The 19,727-nt window shown below is 52.6% G+C and overlaps 1 protein-coding gene across 2 annotated transcripts in view; it reads right to left on the bottom strand.

The window, feature by feature from the left end:
* Window positions 1-5,363: 5,363 nt before the first annotated feature.
* CHRDL2 (chordin like 2) overlaps window positions 5,364-19,727 on the bottom strand; it is a 34,167-nt gene continuing 19,803 nt past the window's right edge. The window contains exons 5-12 of one of the 2 annotated variants that reach the window (XM_065944550.1): window positions 18,813-18,906; window positions 17,064-17,119; window positions 14,940-15,108; window positions 13,822-14,016; window positions 10,570-10,743; window positions 9,691-9,745; window positions 6,191-6,283; window positions 5,364-5,516 (exon numbers count right to left, since the gene is read on the bottom strand). In XM_065944550.1, the coding sequence (XP_065800622.1) occupies window positions 5,456-5,516; window positions 6,191-6,283; window positions 9,691-9,745; window positions 10,570-10,743; window positions 13,822-14,016; window positions 14,940-15,108; window positions 17,064-17,119; window positions 18,813-18,906 (897 nt within the window). In that variant the 3' untranslated portion in view covers window positions 5,364-5,455. The remainder of the gene's footprint in view (window positions 5,517-6,190; window positions 6,284-9,690; window positions 9,746-10,569; window positions 10,744-13,821; window positions 14,017-14,939; window positions 15,109-17,063; window positions 17,120-18,812; window positions 18,907-19,727) is intronic. The other variant, XM_065944551.1, reaches the window with a different exon arrangement.

The following is a 19,727-nucleotide window of genomic DNA, read 5'->3' as shown; positions in this document are numbered from 1 at the left end:
AGGCTCAGGAACAGATCTTTGCAATACTAAAGGTTGAATTACAGAAGAACCTACAATGCTGGGGGCAGCAGAGGGGACCAGGAGAGCTATCCAGAGGAGGGCTTAAAATCTAAGCTGGGCCACTATAGGCAGAGAATAGGGAAAAGCATTCCAGAAGGTGGGAAGAGCATGTTTAAGTTATGGAAGAGAGGACAGTAGTTTAAGAAATGATAGCTTAGAAACAGGGATTCCTTTTGACCCTGTATGTGCTATCCACACACTTATTTGGGGAGGCTACTCCCCCAATCCAATCACAGGATTCTAATACCTCCTTCCTGATCACCCAAGATGGACCATCTGAGTCCTTCCCTAGGATCTTTCTATTGGAATTAGAAGGGAAGAGCCTTTGTATATTATCTGAGAGGGAGCTATCAGGATGCTGAACAGGTCACAGTATGTCTGCTTCTTAAAAGGGTTGGTTGGAAAGGAAGTGCTGATATGCAGGGTGAAACAGAGAGAGAGAACACCCTGATGGTGTCGAAACCTGTGACCCAAGCATTTCTAGAGCCCATGTTCATCCCAGCTTGATCAGATGAAGCAGCAAACTGGGCTCTGGGATGCAGCTGGGAGAAGAGGTGAGAGAATTGGAGCAGCAGGAGCCAGATCCCCAAGGGCCAAGAGAGGAAATTTCGATACTATTCTGAGAACAAAGGGAAGACATTAAAGCAGGTGCTTAATGGAGGGGAGACAGGGTGAGATCTGTGTTTTTAAAGATCATGCTGTTTGGATAGGCAAGACTTGCTAGGAAGGAGAGGGGGTGAAGAGGAGAGGCTGATGGCAGGGGGCTTGTGAGAAGACAGATCTCATCCTCACTCCAGATATCATGGGCCAGAAGGAAGGGGCAGACTTTGGGGTCAGACCCTGTGGGTTCCAATCACAGCCCCAGCTCTTCATTGCTCTTTGGCTTTGGGCAAATTATGTGGGCTCTATTTTGTGCTGGGGATGGATAAGTGTAGAGAGAGACATTAGATGTCATGTGGTTATTCAAACAGCCTTGAGCTGGGGGCCAGAGATCCTCGTCCCAGTTCCCATTAGAGAAGGTCATGGCTCAGGTGGTAAAGAATCTGCTTGCAGTGTGGGAGACCTGAGTTCAATCTCTGGGTCGGGAAGATCTCCTGGAGGAAGGAACGGCGACCCATTCCAGTATTCTTGTCTAGGAAATCCCATGAATAAAAGAGCCTGGTGAGCTCTAGTTCATGGGATCACAAAAAGTCAGACACAAGTGAGCAACTAACACTTTGATTTTGAAGATAACTCCTGTGTGTAGAAACCCATGCCACCCCACCCTTTCCCAACCTCAGCCAACCTCCTAAGGCACTTCCTGTTCATCTTCCACAAACTGACCCTGCAGGAGAAGAAGGCCGGCAGTGGGTCTACTCCAGGGACCAGGGTGAGGGGAAGGAGGGTGGCCAGGCCTGCCCTGGAGAGAGATGCCATTGTGCCTGGTGGAGCCCCAGGCCTTCCCTCACCCCCAGGCCAGCCTCAAACCACAGGCCACGTCCTGTTTCTCAGAAATACTGCCATTTCCCAGAGCCCAGGGTTCGTGAGGGGACAAGGGGAGGTGGCTTCACAGTTGCTAGAGGAGGAGGAGAGGAGGAGGAGGAGGGAGCCTCTCCAGGAAACCTGGAGGACAGGCTTGGTCTTATAACAGGATGATCAAGTTTGGAGGCCAGAAAGCTACGTGAGAAAGTTGAGTGGAGCAGAGGCTATGCCTGTCCTAGCCCAAGACCTAGTCCTTCCAGTGCTCGGGATCCTTCAGGTGCAGAATCCCAAACCTCCCTCTGGAACTGCCCCCACCCCCACAACCCCCGCCATTTACTGATGTGTGATCTTGATTAGGTCACTTCCTCTCCTAGAAGTTTCTTCCTCACTATGTAGTTGACAGTCTTCACCTCACTGAGTCGTCCTGGGCATCAGATGAGACATTGGATTTGGCCATGCGTGTGGGAAGGGATGTACATGCTTCATCCAGAGCCCAGGCTATGCCCAGCCTGGCCACCAGGCAGGATGGCGGATCCCACGGGACTCCCTACAGCAGTCTTGGGGAGCGCTTGGAGACCACTCCATCTTTCTCCCCATCACACTCATGGGGAGCCCAGCCAGGGTTAGGCAGCAAGTTGGTGACTAAGGAAGAATTGAAAGTCACTAAGGAATAGAAAGTGAATGGAAAGTGAAAGTGAAAGTCACTCAGTCGTGTCATACTGTTTGTGACCCCATGAGCCATACAGTCCATGAAATTCTCTAAGCTACAATACTGGAGTGGGTAGCTGTTCCCTTCTCCAGGGGATCTTCGCAACCCAGGGATCAAACCCAGGTCTCTCACATTGCAGGCAGATTCTTTACAAGCTGAGCTACCAGGAATGCCCCTGGTATGAATGGATCTTAACTTGTTCCTAAACTTTCCCTTCCTCCATCCTCACTCCTGTTTCTTCTACTTTTTCCTTTCCCGTGAGGTCTCCTCATCACTAAGACTTGCTTAAATCCTGTCTGAAAAACCCACTTCTTCTATCTTATGTCTACTGCCAGCCACTGCCCTGCCTCTCTCTCCTCTTTCACACTTAATCTGTTTCCTCACCTCCCAGACACTGCCTCAGCCCCCCGCAACCTGCTCCTGCCTCCCAGCTCCCCTGACATGGCCCATTGCCATGGTCCCCAGAAGCCCCCTCTCCCCATGGAGAGCACTTTCCAGCTCTCATCTATTGGACTCAGCCACGCACTCTCCTGACTTCTCTCTTGCCTCCATGAGGTTCCTTTGCTGATACCCCAGGGCTCTGTCCTAATCCCCTTCTCTTTTCACTCTATATTCTCTCCCACCAGCATCTCCCATCTCCAGGTGTTAGCTCCCAAATCTCTGTCTCTGGTCCAGCCTCCTTTCTGGACCATAATATACCTAAAGGACTGGGGTTCTCGCCTGAGACTCAGCTCAGCTGAAACTCCTGGGTTCTCCCCTCAGCCACCCCGTGAGGCACCAGCTCCACCAGACTCCCTGCTCTTCCTCAGCCTGACATCCATCCCAGCCCAGCGCCTCTCTCCTGCCCAGGCACTGTCCTCCCTTCCCTGGATCCCACAACAGCCTCCTACCTGGTCTCCGTCTCACTCCTTCACCTCGCCCTTCACTAGCAGGCAGGGCCAGCTTTCTAAACCACAAACCTGACCGAAGCACTGAAACCCTTCCAGGGCTCTTTGCTGCCCTCGGGGTGATGCCAAAGCTTCTCGGCTGGGTATTCAGCCTCACCTCCCTCTGCTCTTTGCCTCACATTTTATTATCCAGCAACAGTGAACTGTTTGTGGTCCTCCCTGTAAGAAGCTGTTTTTCATCTCCCTGCAGCGATCTCTTCCTGTGCCACTGTCCACCTACCTTTCCCTCCCTCCCCTCCACCTTTTCTTCTAACTCCTGCTTATCCTTCAGACCCAGCGAAGTGTTCTCCATCTGGGCAAGGGCTGTGTTCCCCATGGCCCTGTGGTCACAGCCCTTGCACTCATGGTGTTGCAAAGACTCATCTCCTGCTCAAGATTTTGGCTCACTCAGGACAGGCAGGGAACCATGTTTGTTTCTTATATCGTGTTGGTCATCTAGCACAAGGCCTAGACCAGAGTAGCTCAGAAACTGTTTTAATAATGAATAAAGGGAAGGAAAAGACAACTCAGAGTGGTGTCAAACTCTGGGAGAGCTGCTTAGATATTCTGAATGTGCTGACACACTCAGAAAGCTCTGGACCAAAGTCAGGAGGTTCTGATGTGCTGAACATGCCTCCCACGGTGGGAAAGATTTGGGGTGTATAGCACAATTTTCAAATAAGTCCATCAGAGAAATCAGGGAGGCAGTTGGCCTGCAACACCAGGACAAGTATATGGGGAAGTCATTCCTGTCCTGAGGTCCAGGATATGCCTCTGTTCACAGATCCCTGCCTCCAATCCCATTCTCCAGTGAGGGAAGGGGTCCCCGTGCCAGGAGGGGCGGTGGGGGGGAGGGGCGTTCCAGGAGGCAGGGAAATCTCCGGAGTAGAAGACATCTGAGTTAGGCTGAAGGATGACCAGTTAACAGTGTTAACTGATTCCTGGGCTTTCAACTCAGGAGATTCAGAAGCCACCCTGGACTTCAAATTAACCCCACGTGGTGAGCAAGCAAGGCTGGAATGAGGAGTCTTCTCCAGGAGGAACAGGCAGAAACTGGGAGGAGCTGGATGTCTTCTTACTCCGAGGATGAGGGGGAGATTCCAGGCATGTTCCTCAAACCCCACTGTCTCAGAAAAGGCCCTGGGGAGTGGGCAGGGGGATTTAGGGGAGGATGATACCCCTCCCTGCTCAGTGAGGCCAGTGTTAGGAGGCAGCTTAGCTGACTTCCCCAACCTCAGATGCCCAGGGATAAGACAGGGGCTCGGAGCAGAGCCAAGTGGCTGCAGGTGGCAAAATCCAGCTCACAGGCCACTTGACACCATCTCTCCATGGCTTCCCATCAGGTTTGGGGATGGGGGTGACATGTGACTGCAGGTGAGAGCACAGGTCTGCGAGTCAGTAGGTCTGAGCTCTGGTCCTGGCTTCACCACTCATCACTGTGAGGCTTTGGGGAAGACACTGGGCGATCCTGAGCCTCTGCCTTCTCCTCTCTAAAATGGGGGTAATTCCTATATTGTTCGCCTTAAGTAGAATCACGGGCATTAAAACATCTTTGAAAGGAAAAGGAACTGTACCCATGGGCAGGATAAATGACTGATGTTGTCTTTAATTGTAACTGTTAGGCCTTCTTCCCAGACCGTGGTGCCAAGGTTGGCAATCTGACTGCCAAGTCTTGGAAAGCCTCTGAGGTGAGAATATTCGGGTTTATAACATTGGTCACGGTGGAACGGGAAGGAGTGCAAGCTTGGAGCAAGAGACCTGGCATACAATTCCGAATCTGCTACCGCCCTGCTCTGTGGCTTCAGGCGAATGAATTCCTGCTCTCCCCTCAACTCTGTGTCCTCATTGTAAAGTGTAGCTGACGATTATCAGGACCCCTGCACTATCTGCTGGGAAAGAACTTTGAGGCTCCGTGCATACCCCTCGGCTGGCTGACTAGAGTCAGTCCCCCTCACTAGGCTCAGTGCCAAAAAGTTATGGGAAGGGGGGCTGGGGACAGCAGCAGCCCAGAGCAGGGGGGAGGTCACGATGGGGTGGGTACTAGCCCTGGCTCTCAAAGCCACTCACTGGGAGGACTGGGGCCAGCCTCTGCCCCTTCTGCCCCTCAGTTCCCAGCCCTGTAAAACGGGGAAAACCAGGTCCGCTTGTAATCACTATGAGAACACGCAGAGACTGGAAATGGACTCAACAGGCAGGGTTGAGGGGTAATGCAGCTTCTTATTTATTAATATATAACAACAAAAATGATAAAGCTCATATCTGCAACTGTTCAGATCTTTGTTATAAGGTCTTGGTCATTTTATCTGGACTGGCCGTGACCTTCAGCTCCGGGGTCTGGGCTAGGAAGACGTTCCAGTGACCTGCATGGAGAAAAGAGGAAGAGTTGTGTGTGGGTGTGCAGAGTATGTATGTGTAAGGGTGTGTGTGTGGTGTGTGCATGTGCATACACGTGTACAACTGAGGCAGGGTGACTGGGGTGGGGAAAACTTGGGACAAGGAGGACCGGGTAGCCTGGGTTTGAAGCCCACAGAGGGGAAGGAGATGGGGACCCCATCCTGCCCCCATATTCCCAAGGGTTCTGGCACAGGAGCCCGCCTTCAACCTGACACCTGTCAGTGACCCTCCCCTCTGTGACCTTCTCTCCACCCACCTGGGTCTATTTTCCTCAGGGTGGTAGGGAGTAAGCCGGGGGCCTCTGTAGGAACGTGGTTAGGAGGTTTCAGTGGGAGACGTTCCAGTAGAGCGACTACGCAGCACCAGGATTTAGGGGCTCAGAGTCCCCTCTGACAGCCCTGTCTCCCTTGCCCCAAGACCAGATCCAGCTGGCTCTGCTTCACCTTCCCACTCCCGAGCTCTCGAGCGCCTGAGTTGGGAAATCTCTGGCCCAGACACCCACTGGATTCCTGTGCCGGGAACTGACGTCTGTGGCTGACAGCACCCCCCTCCCGGCACCAGCAGCCTGGAACTCCCCAGGAGGCCCCAGCTTCTAGCCCGACTCCCTTCCCAGGCCCCCGTCTTCAGCCCAGGGTCCCACCATCGTGGGTGCCGGTGAGCAGCCGGAAGTTCTGTGCCTCTTTCTGGAAGTCTTGCTTCCTGACTTTCTTGATCTGAATCAAGTGGAAGATTCCTGAGGGCAAAGACAAAGGCATGAGCAGGAAAGGGAGGGCGTGTGGTCAGTGAAATGGGGTGACTTAGACACAGGACAGACTCAGTCACCTCCCTTCCCTCCCCTATTCTGACCAGACACCAAATCCTGTGGACTCAGTTTCCTAAACATTTTGAATCTGTTCACCCTATCCCCCAGTGTCACCCTTCCCCTCTGGGCCCCATCGCATCTTACCTGGGTCACTACCCTAGACTTCTGACCTTTAACCCCGCCTCTCATCAGTGATCCCGGCTGCAGGCATTGGAAAACACGTCTGTTACCCTCTCACCCCCTCCTGCCCCTCTCACCATCATCCTGTGCTCACACCCCTCACCTGTCAACAACACAGAGGGGCCAGGAGGGAAGGAGAGAGGGAGGGAGGGAGGGAGGGAGGGAAGCTGCCAGGCCTGTAGGGCCTGATCAGTCTTTTTTTTCTGGACATAGAATGTATGATAAAAATCAACAGGTGATTTGCTTCAGACATCAAAGCATTACAGGTGTCAGGGTTGTAGGCTCCCTTTCAGCTCAAGGCTCAGTTCACCTCATCCCTTGCCTCTGCTCCAGCCCCAACCAACTCCTTGAGGTCCCTGAAGGGGTCAAGCCTTCCCATTTGCCATCCCCTCTGCCAAACTCCGTCTTCTGTTGCCACAGGTGAACTTCTCATCCTCCCAGCCTTACCTGGGAAGTCTTCCTGATTCTCCCTCCTCCCTTAAATAGTTATAATTTCCTCCTTGGGTTACCCACAGCTCTTGGCTTCTGTTTGTGATTGTTCTTATTTCTAACGTGCTATCATTGTGTCTGTTCTTGCCTCTTCCACCAGACTGGGAATGGAGAGGACTTTCTTCTTGGGTTCCCTGAACCTGGTCCACATTAGGCATGCTGAATGAATAAATGAATGAATTAATCCCTGGATGGATGGATAAGCAAATATATGTGTACCCTGTCTAGGCCAGGCCCTGAGGGGGAATGAGGTATTAGCTGGATCTCCTGATGCTTGTATCCCCCGGGGAGCTGGCCACAGGCACCACACATGGTGCAAAACCGTGAGCACTTGGGCCATGAGGTCGCGCCAGCTGTTACCACCAGGGGCCGTGGCCAGAAAGAACAGATGTGACAGCAGGCCTCTGCTAGGCCAGTACCACCCTCAAGAAAACCAAGAACTGGCCTTGCTAATGGGAATCCGGGTGGGATCCCACCTAGGGGCACAGACTGCTCTGGTCCTGGAACTGAGCTCCAGGAAGCTGGGAATGCCCAGCACTGTGCTCAGGCCCCCCGCCCAGGTGCCAGGGAGAGAATAAGGGAGAGACTTGTTCCAGAGGCCCAGGCTGCATCACAAGTATGAGATGGGGACGGGTCCTGGCACCCCAGCCTGCCACTGCACAAACCCCCAAACACAAATTGGAGAAGTGACTGGGAGGAGGGAGGTCTCCACGCTGTCACTTGTAAAGCGTGACTGAAAGGTCTGGGCTCTTGGGCCTAGAAGCAAGAGCTTGTCTGAGGGTCATGGTTGTGCCTTTTGACCTGTGCCAGGCCTGTGCCAGGCCTGAGAGTGTCTGGACCCTGTGTCCCAGGAGGAGGGGTAATGGTGGCTGAGTTCCAAGAGACGGGACAGGCTCGGCTTACTGAAGAAGCTTCTCAAGCAGAGCCATTCCTAGAATGGCAAGTGAACCACCTGTCTGGAGGTAGGGAGGGGCTGAGTGCAGTCAGGGGCTGGAGACCATCTGAGAGGCTAACAGAGGGACTTCCTTCCCTAGGTAGGGGGAGAAATTGAGAACCTTGAGTTTCCTTCTACTCTTGAAATGCTAGAATTGAAAAATCCTTAACACTAAGCTAGTTCTCTGCTCAGACTCTGGGTCTGGGGCTGGCCCTACTCTGGTGTGGCCTCAGCCCAGTTTTTAGCTCACTTTGTCTCCAGATCAATTCTCCTCTTCCTCTCCTGGCCCCCAGGCCTGCTGTTTCCACTTTTCTGGGTGAGGAAACAGTAACGGTCTCCCACTGATAATCGGCCCTTGGGAGAGTTTGTTTTGACTTTCTCTGTCTGGTGCAGGAGGGAATGGGGCGGGTGCTGATGGGGTATTTCAGCCACCCAGGGGCTTAGGAGGTGGTGGGGTGGGTGGGTATGCTACAGAGAGGGTGGCAGGGCCTGGCATTGTGAAATTGAAGAGTCCTTCCTACTTCTACCTTTTCACTGTGCCCCTGGTAATGAGATTTGGCCTTGAGCTATGACCTCCCCCTCTCTCTGCCATCCTGCACCTTCCTCAGGTCCTTCCCTAAAAGCATAAGGTCACCTTTGTGGAGGTGGCACTGGGGACAGTAAGACCTGGGTTTGAATCTTTGCTTTACTGTTTAAACTGTGTGATTTTGAGCAAGTCATTTTACCTCTCAGACTCAGTTTTCTTATCTGCAAAATGGGGAATTAATACAATACATACCCTTCAGGTTTCTTATATCTGTGAACTGCAACACATTATACATAGTACCTGCTACCCACCAGTCACAGAGCGCCGGACATATAAGCATGGGCTCTGGAGCCAGAGTTTGAGGCTGTCGCTGCAGTGCGCCCCTCTTGCCCTTTTACATCCTGTCCAACCCAGGCCCACCCTCCATGAAGTTTTCCCTGACCAGCTCGACTCCCAGGGAGCTCCTGCAAGCCATGAGGTCCTGGGAAAGAGGCTCGGCCTGTTACTCTCTGTGGTCCCAGAGCGGGTGGGAGGATAAACTTGCAACTCCACCTGTCCAGGGACTGATGGACTCCCAAGGCTCAGAGCAACCATACGATTGCTGAACCTCCTCAGCCTCTGGTCAAGTCCCCTCCCTGCCCTTGCTTACAAACTTCCGTGAATGGAACTTGCTCCCTCCCTTCCACTGCAGGAAGACTTTCAGGTTGAGAAGGCGCTTCCTCTCATTTAAGGGAAACCTGCTTCTCTGCCATTCTAACCCGACTGATGAGGTAGGATGAGAAGGATGCAGACATTTTTAGCACTTATTATGGGTCAGGGGTGGTACCTATGTCATTTCACTTAAGCCTCTCAAGCCCCTTCTCCCCCATTCACAGAAGAGAAATTTGAGGCCCAGAGAGGTCAAGTGATTGCCCAAGGCCACACAGCTAAGAAATGGCAGAGCCGGGATTCAAACCTAGGTCTGTCTGATTCCAAAGCCCCTGCTTGTTGTTTTGACCCTTGTGGCCACTCAGAGCACAACTGCTCCCTCTGCCTGGGGCAGTCCTTCAGAGCCATGAAGCCAGCGGTCCTGTTGCCCTGAGTCTTCTCTTCTCCAGGCTGAACAGCTCCGCTTTCTCGATCCATTCCTCCCACGGCAGGGGGCAGAGTAGAGCAGGGAAGGAGCCGCATCTGACGTCACCAGACCTGGGCTCTAGCTCCTCCACTTACTGGCTGTGTGGCCTTGGGCCAGGTACTTCACCTCTCTGAGCCTCAGTTTCCTCATCTGTAAAATGGGGATAATAATACCTAACTCTCAGGATCGTTGAGGATCAAATGAGATGATGAACATGAAAGCACTTTGTAAATTTCAAAGTGCTTCACACATTGGTTGTTATTATCATTGTCATCACTCTTATCATCATTCCCTCTTCCACCCCCCACTCCCCCCCACCTCCCCGCTGTCAGCCAACCACACCAGTAGAGAAAAGTGACCTTAGAACTAATTCCCAATTAAAGGTTTAATTTGTTTTACTCTATCCAGGGGATTTACGTTTAACAAGAAGAGCCCCAAAGCTGAATTCTCGGCAATTCCCTTCTCTTAACCTTCAGTTGGTGATAGAAGCAGCCTGCTGAACAGGGTAAGTTTCTCACAGAATGAGAAATCTGTCGACTTACTTTAGAGGGCTAGGATCCACCATAAAGGAAAGGCTAGATAAGACTAGCCTTGAGGATTTGAGGATGCTGTGAGGGCCGTCCTGCCTGAAAAGATCTCTCCTCCCAGTCTGCTGAAATTCTACCAATCGGCAGCTCTTTGTTTCATCCGGGTAAGCATAACTCTGCCCTGGCTCCTCACAAAGTGTAACAACCCCTTTCCCCCAGGAGAGGGAGCACTTCAAGATCCTGACATCTCAGAGTGGGTGAGAGCATCTCAACTGTCAGAGCCACTGTCTCCCTCTATCTTGGAATCTGAGACTCAGAGCTGGAAGGTGACCTGAGGCAGGTCTTCTTGGGCAGAGGCACTTAATCAATTCCCTTAACACCCCTGGGAGGGGGCGGCCGGAGCACAGGAAGGGGGACAGGCCAGAGTGGGAATGGGCCAGCACTCACCTTTTACCAGCTTCCAGAGGTAGATCTCCACCTGCTCAGAGGCCTCACGCTCGAGGGCAAAGCGACGCAGGTTGTCCGGGCTTGGGGATACTGACGTGTGGACGAGAACTCGACCCGATGCCTTCGGACACTTGGTGGCACTGATCTCACTGTGGCCAGGGTCTGCCTTGTCCTCTGGGAGAGACAAGGAGCTGTGAACGCCCTGTCTCCCTACTTCTGGTAGCCCAGGAAGAGGGACCACTGGTTTGACATCCCCCTCAGGGTCATTAGGGTCCTTGGGAAAGTTCTGGTGCCCCTGGGAAGACAAGGAGATCTCTGGGGAACAGAGAGCGGCCCTCTCGCCTATTCTCCTCCCATTGACTAGCATGTCAGAAAACTTCTCACCCTTCAGGGCCCAGTTTATCTTCCACCTCCTCCAGGCAGCCCACCAGGAACAGCTTAGTTCACGCTATATCCTCCCACCCATAGCTTGTTAACCCTTCTTATGCCTCTCTCTCATGCCTTAGTTCTATGCTGCCTTGCATTGCCTTGTAATTGTTTCATTTGCGTATGTTTTCTCTCTAAAATAAACGCACAGGGGGAAAGGAAGGAATCCTATTCTCCAAGTCTTTTGAGTCACTCACATCACCAAACATAGGCTCACAATGAACACACACAGAAGGAAAGGTTTGGGAGAGGTTGAGGCGCTGATGGCAGTCAGTAATGATGATGGAGTGTGATACGGACTAGGTGGTGATAAGTGTGATGATGGTGACTGTAGTGGTGGTGGTAGGGGTGGTGGGGTGGGGGTGGGGATGGCGGTAATGTTTATTTCTGGATCCTACAAATTGGATCCAGTCCTAAAGCCTTGACATGCTGGAATTTCAAGGACATTCCCCAGAACTTCCCATGTATCAATACTCCCTGATTGTCTTTCAGGGACTGAAAGACTAAATCCCTACACATCTCCCCACCTTCTAGACTCTTACTAGTTACGAAGACCTTTGAGGTGTCCAGCTAAAAGCTGTAAGCTGTCTCACTATCTTTAGGGGGAAATGGAGTAGGATCTGAGGGTGAGCCCAAGACCATGTGTGTTTGTGAAGGAGCCCAGCAGCAAGCCACAGCCATTCTCATAGAGAATTCAAGAGAATTCTTGGGTGGTCCAGTGGTTAGGACTCTGTGTTTTCACTGCTGGGGGCCTGGGTTCAACTCCTGGTTGGGGAACTAAGAGCCTACAAACTGTGCAGTGCAGCAAAAAAAAAAAAAAAAAAAAACAAGAGGAAATGTATTTTAAAATAAAGAAAAAAAATGGAATTCCCTGGCTGTCTAGTGGTTAGGACTCCACACTTCTACTGCTGTGGGCCTGGGTTTGGTCCTTGGTTGGGGAACTAAGATTTTGCAAGCCGCATGCATGACCAAATAAATAAAGAGAATTCAAGTTGAACCCTCATCCGTCATCCCATCATGCTTCTCCCTCACCTTGCCCCTACTCTTTATTAGTCTATAAGTAATTGTTATCCCTTATGTCTAGGTATTGATTTGCAATTCATAAAGCACTTTCATCAACTCTATATCTTAGGCTCAGAAAGGTAAAGTAACCTGTCTTTGCCTAGAAGAGTAAGTTAGGTAGATAAGTATGTCAGGGAGCAAGCCCATGCAAACTCACATCTCCTGACAGCAAATTCTGGGGCAGGTGGAGACTTAGGATAATCTCATTTGTGAAATAACTGAGGTGGAAGAATTAAGTAAACTCTATGAAATCATAGTACAATACTGGACGCAGTCCGTTCTCAGCGTTTCCTTCCTCTGTTTCCTCCCCGTTCTTCTCCTTTCAGTTTTGCTAGCCAGCCCTGTCAGAGATGTGACCAGGTCAGTGCCTTCTACCCCACCTGCCTTCCTTCCAGGCTTGAGGGAACAGGCCCGCCCCTTACAACAGCTCCTGCTGACAGTCACAGACTGCTCTTCTCAATGAGATGCTCTGACGTTTTTCCTGCACAACCATTAATCCTAGGGTCACTGTTGAAAGAACTCAGCCGGCAACTCTGGAAGCCTGACTTCTAAAAGCTTTGTTCCCCCCACCCTCTGCTGTTTCCTCCCACCCTTGGCTTTTAAAACCTTCCTGCTTATGCCTTCCACTCATGCCCTTAATCCCACATTGCCCTGCACTGCCTTAAAACTGCTCGGCTGTGTTTTCTCTCTCAAATAGACCCATAAGGTCAAGGGAAGGATTCAAGTCTTTTGAGTGACTCATACCACCAAACACAGGCTCACAATGAACGCACATAGAAGGAAAGGTTTGGGAGAGGTTGAGGTGATGGTGGCAGTAATGACGATGATGAGTGTGATACGGGAGAGGTTTTAGAAGGACTTCTAGTTCCAGCTTCACTGCTCCTTCGTTGTGTGACTTAGGAAAGTCCCTTCCCTTCTCTGGGTCTCAGTTTTCCCATATGTTGATGAGGACTGAAGGAAGACAATAGTGATCAGGAGTATCGTCTTTGTGGGGATTCCCTGGCAGCCCAAGTGGTTAGCACTAGGTGCTTTCACTGCTGTGGCCTGAGTTCAATCCCTGGTCGGGAAACTAAGATCCAGCAAGGCTCATGGCATGGCCAAAAAAAAAAAGGAGGGCATTGTCTTTGGAATAAGACAGACAGGATTCATATCCCAACTCTGTCACTTGCAGTTTCGGGACCTGGGACGAAGTATTTATCTTCTCATTCTGTAAAATGGAGATGAAGATGACTACCCTGTTCACTGTGGTGAGGATTGCATGCATTCATGCAAGACAGCTATGTGGCATGTGACAAGTACGCAATAACTGTTGACCATTCCTCTTAAAAGGAGGTTCAAAAGGGAGAGGATATATGTATACCTATGGCTGATTCATGTTGAGGTTTGACAGAAAACAACAAAATTCTGTAAAGCAACTATCCTTCAATAAAAGAATATATTAATTTTTTAAAAAAAAGTCCTAATAGCCTAAGATTTTATGACTTCACTGAATCTAGGACATTACTTGATTCTGTGTGTGCCTGAGAGCCTCTGAATCTGTAGCACTAGTTGGTTCTGCACGTCTAGTATTATATGAGTTGGGCATTTCTCAGTGCTATGTTTTTGGCATTCTGTGCACCGAAAAGCCCCTGAATCCCACGACTCTGAGTCCATGCCCCATCTATCCAGGCCCACATGAGATGTTCTACGTGTCTGTGCCCTGGGGAGAGAGACCCAGGCCTTGCTCTGGCCAGCGCCCTCCCTGCCCCCAGGCTCTCTTTGTACCTGGACAGATCTTGCAGCACTTCCCGGCTACTTTCTCGGGGTGCTGGCAGGGGTACTCAGTGGGGCAGATCACCCGCTGGCAGTCCTGGCGGCCATCCTGACAGGTGCACACGATGCAGGGCAGGGGTCCGAAGGAGCGGAAGGCTGGGTGCCACACCTCCCCATGGGAGTATGTCTTCCCACCATGCACACAGGCTGGGCCAAGGAAGGCAGGAAGGGAGGAGGGTCAGTATCTTGGGCTTGGGCCAGAGTCCAATAATGGGTGGGGGTAGGTCCTTGGGGTGCCCCTGCTTCACCAGTCTGGCCCAGCCACACTGCTTGTAAAGTAGAGGTCAGGGAATAAACCAGTCCCCTGTCCCTGACATCCCCCATCTCAGCACTCAGGGAAGAGGTGGGATCGGTAAGTTCTTGTTGAACATTAAGAGACCTCCCTGCCCATCATGGGCACCTTTGGTGGGGTGCAGAGGGGGATGACCTGATGATAGGAGACCTGTGCTGACACTATCTGGCCACGTGAGTGCGAGCAGGTCCCGTCTGTTTTTGCAGCCGCAGTGTCCCATCTGTCAGAGAGGGGCTACGGATGCCACTGTGGCTCCTCCCACTCCACCAATCAGGGTGACCTGCAGTGAGTTCTCTCTCCCTGTCTGCTGCCACAGTTGTCTCCTTGACCTCCTTCCCTGATCCACCCCAACCATCCTCCTGCAGCCCAGCTCTGCTTCCCCCTTCCTTCATTAAAACCTTTCCTTCAATACCTCCTTATCTTGTAATAATTGATTTACATGCCTGTCTCCCCTTCTGGTCTATGAGTCCCTTGAGGAAAGGGACCATTTTCATCTCTCTCTTCTCTGCCTCTCAATTCCCAGCAATATCATGCTCAAAAGAATATTGTTCTATGGCCTGTAGTCCTGGTTCCAGGACTGGTTCTGTGTCTAACTCAGTGCTCTGAACCTGTGTCCTCATCTGTCAGATGAAAGTTTAGATCTAAGGTTCCATGAGTCTCCCAGCCCATGGCCAAGTTGAGACCGGGGAACCACTGGGTGGAGGTGCAGGGATGGGAAGTGGAAGCAGACAGGGGCCCCCTTTCCCACCTCAGGGTCTGCAGAGGCTCCGGTTCCCACCTTTCTTATGTTTCTCCTTCAGAACAATCTTGACCGTGGTGCTGCCTGCCTCCTTTGGTCGGAAGTGGCGAGGGATGAAGCCCAAAGGGGCGCTGGGCCCGGTGGGGGACGGGGTGCTCAGGTCTCTCTTTCTCCCGCTGTCCCCTGAACACGGATCCTGGGAATGTCTCTGCAAAGGGCAGGAAGGATTAAGATCACTGACGGGCCGCTGCCAGTGCAGAAGCAGAAAAACAGGCTGCAGTGAGAGGCCTGCAGGTGGCCCTTGTGACCGGGCATAGGATCTAGGCAGAAGGAAGGCCTGATGGGGTCAAAGACACTCCCAGGCAACGAATCTTTGAAAATTCTCAAAAGTCAGTGGTTTGGAAGTCTAGCCTCCACCTAGCCCTTCTTCGGCTGGTAATGCCAGAACCTTGGGGCTGAGGTGAGCAGAGGGGGCTGAGGTCTTGATCTGGAAGGTGTAAGCGATCAGGGACCCGGAGAACTTAATATTTAAGAAACAGAGTGAGGATGAGCATCAGGAAATTCTTTGTCTGAGAAGATTTAGGTGATGGGACAGGGGATGGACCTCCAAAGATCCCACCTGACTGCAGAATCCCCCAGGTGAGAGGACTGAGAGCAGGTCCTGTCCAGAGATGACAGATCTTAGGAGCCCTTTTTCTGAATCCAACACCCCAAAACCCCACACCATCAGATCAGGTCTTGAGAGGGTTGGTGGTGGGAGCAAAGGGTATGTGAGACGGTCATGAAACAGAGCAGGAGCTTCCTGGTCCAAAAATTGGGGATTGAGGAAGGAGCAAGTGGGCTGGGGGCAGGGGTGGAGTTTATCACCCCCTCACTGACACTGGGTCACATTCCTTCTTCTGCAGCCCCTTCCTGACTATAAAGTCTCTGAGACAGTCCTTCAATGTCTGGACTGAGCCCACAGGAGTTCCCAGAGTGAAAACTATGTCCCAGGCCCCAGCACAGACCAAGGAACACAGGAGGTACCCAGAAGGAATGGACAAGCCCAACACACCTATATGACTTACCCACATCATCCAGCAGTTCAGTGAATAGCTGGAACTACTTACTGAAACTAAGTCTGGTGGGTTTCACTTAGCTGCCTCCTATGACAAGGACAGGGGCTTCCCAGGTGGTGCTAGTGGTAAAGAACCTGCCTACCAATGCAGGAGACATAAGACACACAGGTTCAATCCCTGGGTCAGGAAGATCCCCTGGAGGAGGGCACAGCAACTCCAATATTCTTGCCTGGAGAATCCCAAGGACAGAGGATCCTGGCAGGCTACAGTCCATGGGGTTGCAAAGAGTTGGACACAACTGAAGCGACAGCATACACACACCCATGACCGGGATGGGGAGGGAGGTGGGTGGCATGGTCAAGACTCCCTAGAGAAGGCCCAGCCTGGGAAGGGGGTGAGCTGGCAGAGGAGAAGGGAGAGCTCATTATTTCAGACCCCTGGGGAGTCTCTGGGGAGAGGAGTCCCGCTTCGAGTGCGCCAGGGTCCAGGTGACCCAGGCTGAAAGCACAGGTGGAGCTGTTCAGAGGGGAGGCATAGCGCGGCGTGTGGACAGGGACGTGAGGCAATGTGAGCCCATTCTCCCGGCTCTTTTCTTTCTGACCAGAGAGAGTCAGGCAGTTTAGCCCATCTGAATGCTAGACCAAGATGGAGAGGGGTCAACACGGAGCTGGAAAGGTGAGACAGCCCCACAGAACTGGTACCTTAGGAGCGGGATGGAAGGCTGGCCCAAGTCAGAGGCCACTCCCTCAGAAGGCATGCTGCCCAGAGGTGGCCTGCACAAGGACAGACACGGGCTCCGGACAGGACACTGTCAGAATTTTCCAGGAGGGAAATCAGGATGCTTGAGGCCTGCTTCTGCCCTGTGTGGTGTTTTTGTTTCTTTTCCTTAGACCCCTCCTTCCTCACCAGCCCCTATGGGAGCCGTAATGGAAGCCTAAAGGGGAACCTAGAATCTGGTGGTGGCTAATGGAGGCGACCCAGGGGACAAACGAGATGTGAAGATGATAACTGGGATTGTCTGCTCCGCAGTCAAGGCGATTCAGGCCCAGGATACCAGCCCGCTCGCCGCCCCCTCCCCACCCTCTCCATAAAGCTGTGCGCTCACCACCCCTCGATGTGACTGCGTGGTTTCCTCCTCAGCCGACTTCTCACCGGACCCATCTAGAAACCCAAAAGGAAGTCCGGTCAGCCTCTACCTCCTCAGCCTTCCTGGCCGGAGCCCTGCGGGCCTCCCCACCTCTAGGCTCTGCCCCTCCAAAGCCTGGCGCTCCTCCTGCAGCCCCCATACCAGTAGCACCCTTGGCCCCATGGGTATTTATTCCTACTTCTCATTACATGTCTCCTCACCTTCGGGTTGATGAAATCCCTACAACTGAACTTCAGACTATACCTCCACACTGGCCTGTTGGTCACTTAAGACTGAACCCCTTGGCTAGACCAGAGCGTGCTCGTCTCAGATGGTGTAGAGGCTGCGAATCCCACCCCAACAGCCTGCTTAGCTGCGGTCCCCCAGTGGCCTATCAGCCCAGCCACACCTGAAGTCACCAGGCTTGGCTTATACTATACACTCCCTGGCTGCCCTTAGCCCCTCTGTCGCTCCCACTGGAACAGCCTAGGACTCCTTCATCCCCTACCTGCCTGGGCCCCAGGACTCAAAACCCTTTGAAGTCCAGCAGCTTCCTAGAGCCCCCCTTCCCCCTGCCTCACATACAGTCTGGCTGCCACTGAGCAATCTGGATTCAAAGACCCAGAACACGGGAATCAGACTACTTGCTAGAAATCACCAAGCGCAGTTTCTCAGTGCACACACAGCACAGCTGAGGCCCACAGAGGGGAAGGAATCTGCAGGAGTCCGCTGGAAGAACCGGGACTAAACTGGTTCCTGGTCTAGTGCTCTTCCACAACCACAACATCTGGGGAAGCATTCCATGGTGGAGTACTGCCCTCCTCGAGGTCTGCCTCCTCCAGGAAGCTTTTCTGGACTACCTCAGGCCACAGGGAACAGTCTGGCCATCTGTGCACTTCATTTAACCCAAGCTGTTCACCCTGCACTCGCCACTGTGTTGCCTCTCTCTGTTCTGTACAGAGATGCTACTTGGATTCTGCTTGACACAGGAGCTGGGAGCCCCAGTGAACCCAGGCCTGTGCCCAGCTCTGCGATGAGGAAGATAGGAGGAGACATGGTCTCTGCTCTACAGACCCTTCTCCTGTGCCTCTTCTGATCCTCTTGGCCTCATCTGACTGCAGGCATTTTGTCCCCTCGTTGCAGGCACTGCAACAGCACCCTCTTCACATGGACTTTAGCCAGCTTCCTTCAGACTCAATCTGGCAGCAGGTGCCCTCATGCCATGCCTCGTCCATGCCTCCGCCCCCATGTCTTATCTCTGCCTCCACAACCACTCCCACCTCCCATTCCCAGGACAGCCCAACACAGTAGGGGAGTGGGAGGGAATGACCCCGCCTTGGGGTGAATCTTTGACCAGTGGGAGTTGGTGGCTGGTGGACCAATTCCTCCTCTCCCTCTATCACCTCCAGACCTTTCTGAGGAGCAGAAGGCTACTTGGAGCAATAGGTCACGCTTGATGTCAAGTCAAGGCCAGCTCCCCAACACATTCCTGTGCTGTTTTTCCCTCCCTCCCTGCTTCACTTTCCATCCCCTCCTTCCTGCTCCCTGGAATTACAATACAAATACTTCACATTAGCCTCTGGCACAGGCTCAGCTGTCTGAGGGGTGCAGCTAAGCCACCACCCTGAGGAAGGAATTGGGCTGGGTGAGCCCTGGTCCCCCTAACAGTCCATGGCTAGGTCCCTGGGGTGGGTGGGTGCACACTGCCAGATGCAGGGACAGACTCACCTTTGCAGGCCTGGCAGCAGGAGGGGGGCAGCGGGAGGGGTGCAGGGCAGCCTGGTTCCGGGCAGGTCATGAGGCCGCAGTAGATCTGGCCCTCCTGACAGACAGGGCACACAGGAGCTGGGAGACGAGCTCTGCTGAGGACCAGCCTTGGGGCTGGACTAGCCCCTGCTCTGGTGGCCCATGGCCTGAGGTCTCCTCTGAGGTGGGCAGAGGGGGAGCAGCACAGTGTCCGGGGCAAGACCCAGGCAGCTCGGAGGAGGGTCCTTGCACGCTTCCCACTCACTCCAGGCCCCAAGGTAACTGTTATCCTTCAGCTTCTAAGCCTTTTCATACCCAGGCTCTTCCTAGGCTTCACAGCAACCTAGTGAGGTGAGATTTTCCCAACCTACAGAAGGGAAGGCACTGTGGAGGGGCCTGGACCCCCTGAAGTCAGAGACACACCCAGCAGAATGGACTAGAACCCATGTTTCAGGCTCTTCCTCCTGCTAGTAACGTCCTTCTCCCCTGGCCTAGAACAGGGAGCCCAGCATAGACGAGTGGAATGTGTGCATGTCTCTTTGGGCCCATCTTGCTCTTACACAAACTCTAGGTCCCCAACTTTAGGACCCAGCCTGGAAAGGCAAGACTGCAGGAGAAAGGGCCTTCTGGGAGTCAGGAGGCCAGATGACCTTTGGTGAATCACTTCTCTGGGCCTCAGCTTCTTCATCTGTGAAATGGGGGCACCCCCATCTGGGTTGTGAAATCAAATGAGGGAATGGTTATGAAAACCCTTTTTAAACTGCAAGGCATAATGTGTCCCTGGGAGGAAGTGAGATTACTTCGAATCCTTCCCCTATTCCTTTTCCAGAGAGTTTCAGAAGTGAGGATTCTGATCCTTCAAACAAGTCCCATATAAACAGGGATGAGAAGAAGGAA

Source organism: Muntiacus reevesi, chromosome 9 (assembly GCF_963930625.1).
Source record: "Muntiacus reevesi chromosome 9, mMunRee1.1, whole genome shotgun sequence".
In the NCBI taxonomy this organism is placed as follows: Eukaryota; Metazoa; Chordata; class Mammalia; order Artiodactyla; family Cervidae; genus Muntiacus; species Muntiacus reevesi.
The sequence above is the reverse complement of the archived record's forward strand: the minus strand, read 5'-3'. Positions and strand labels throughout refer to the sequence as shown.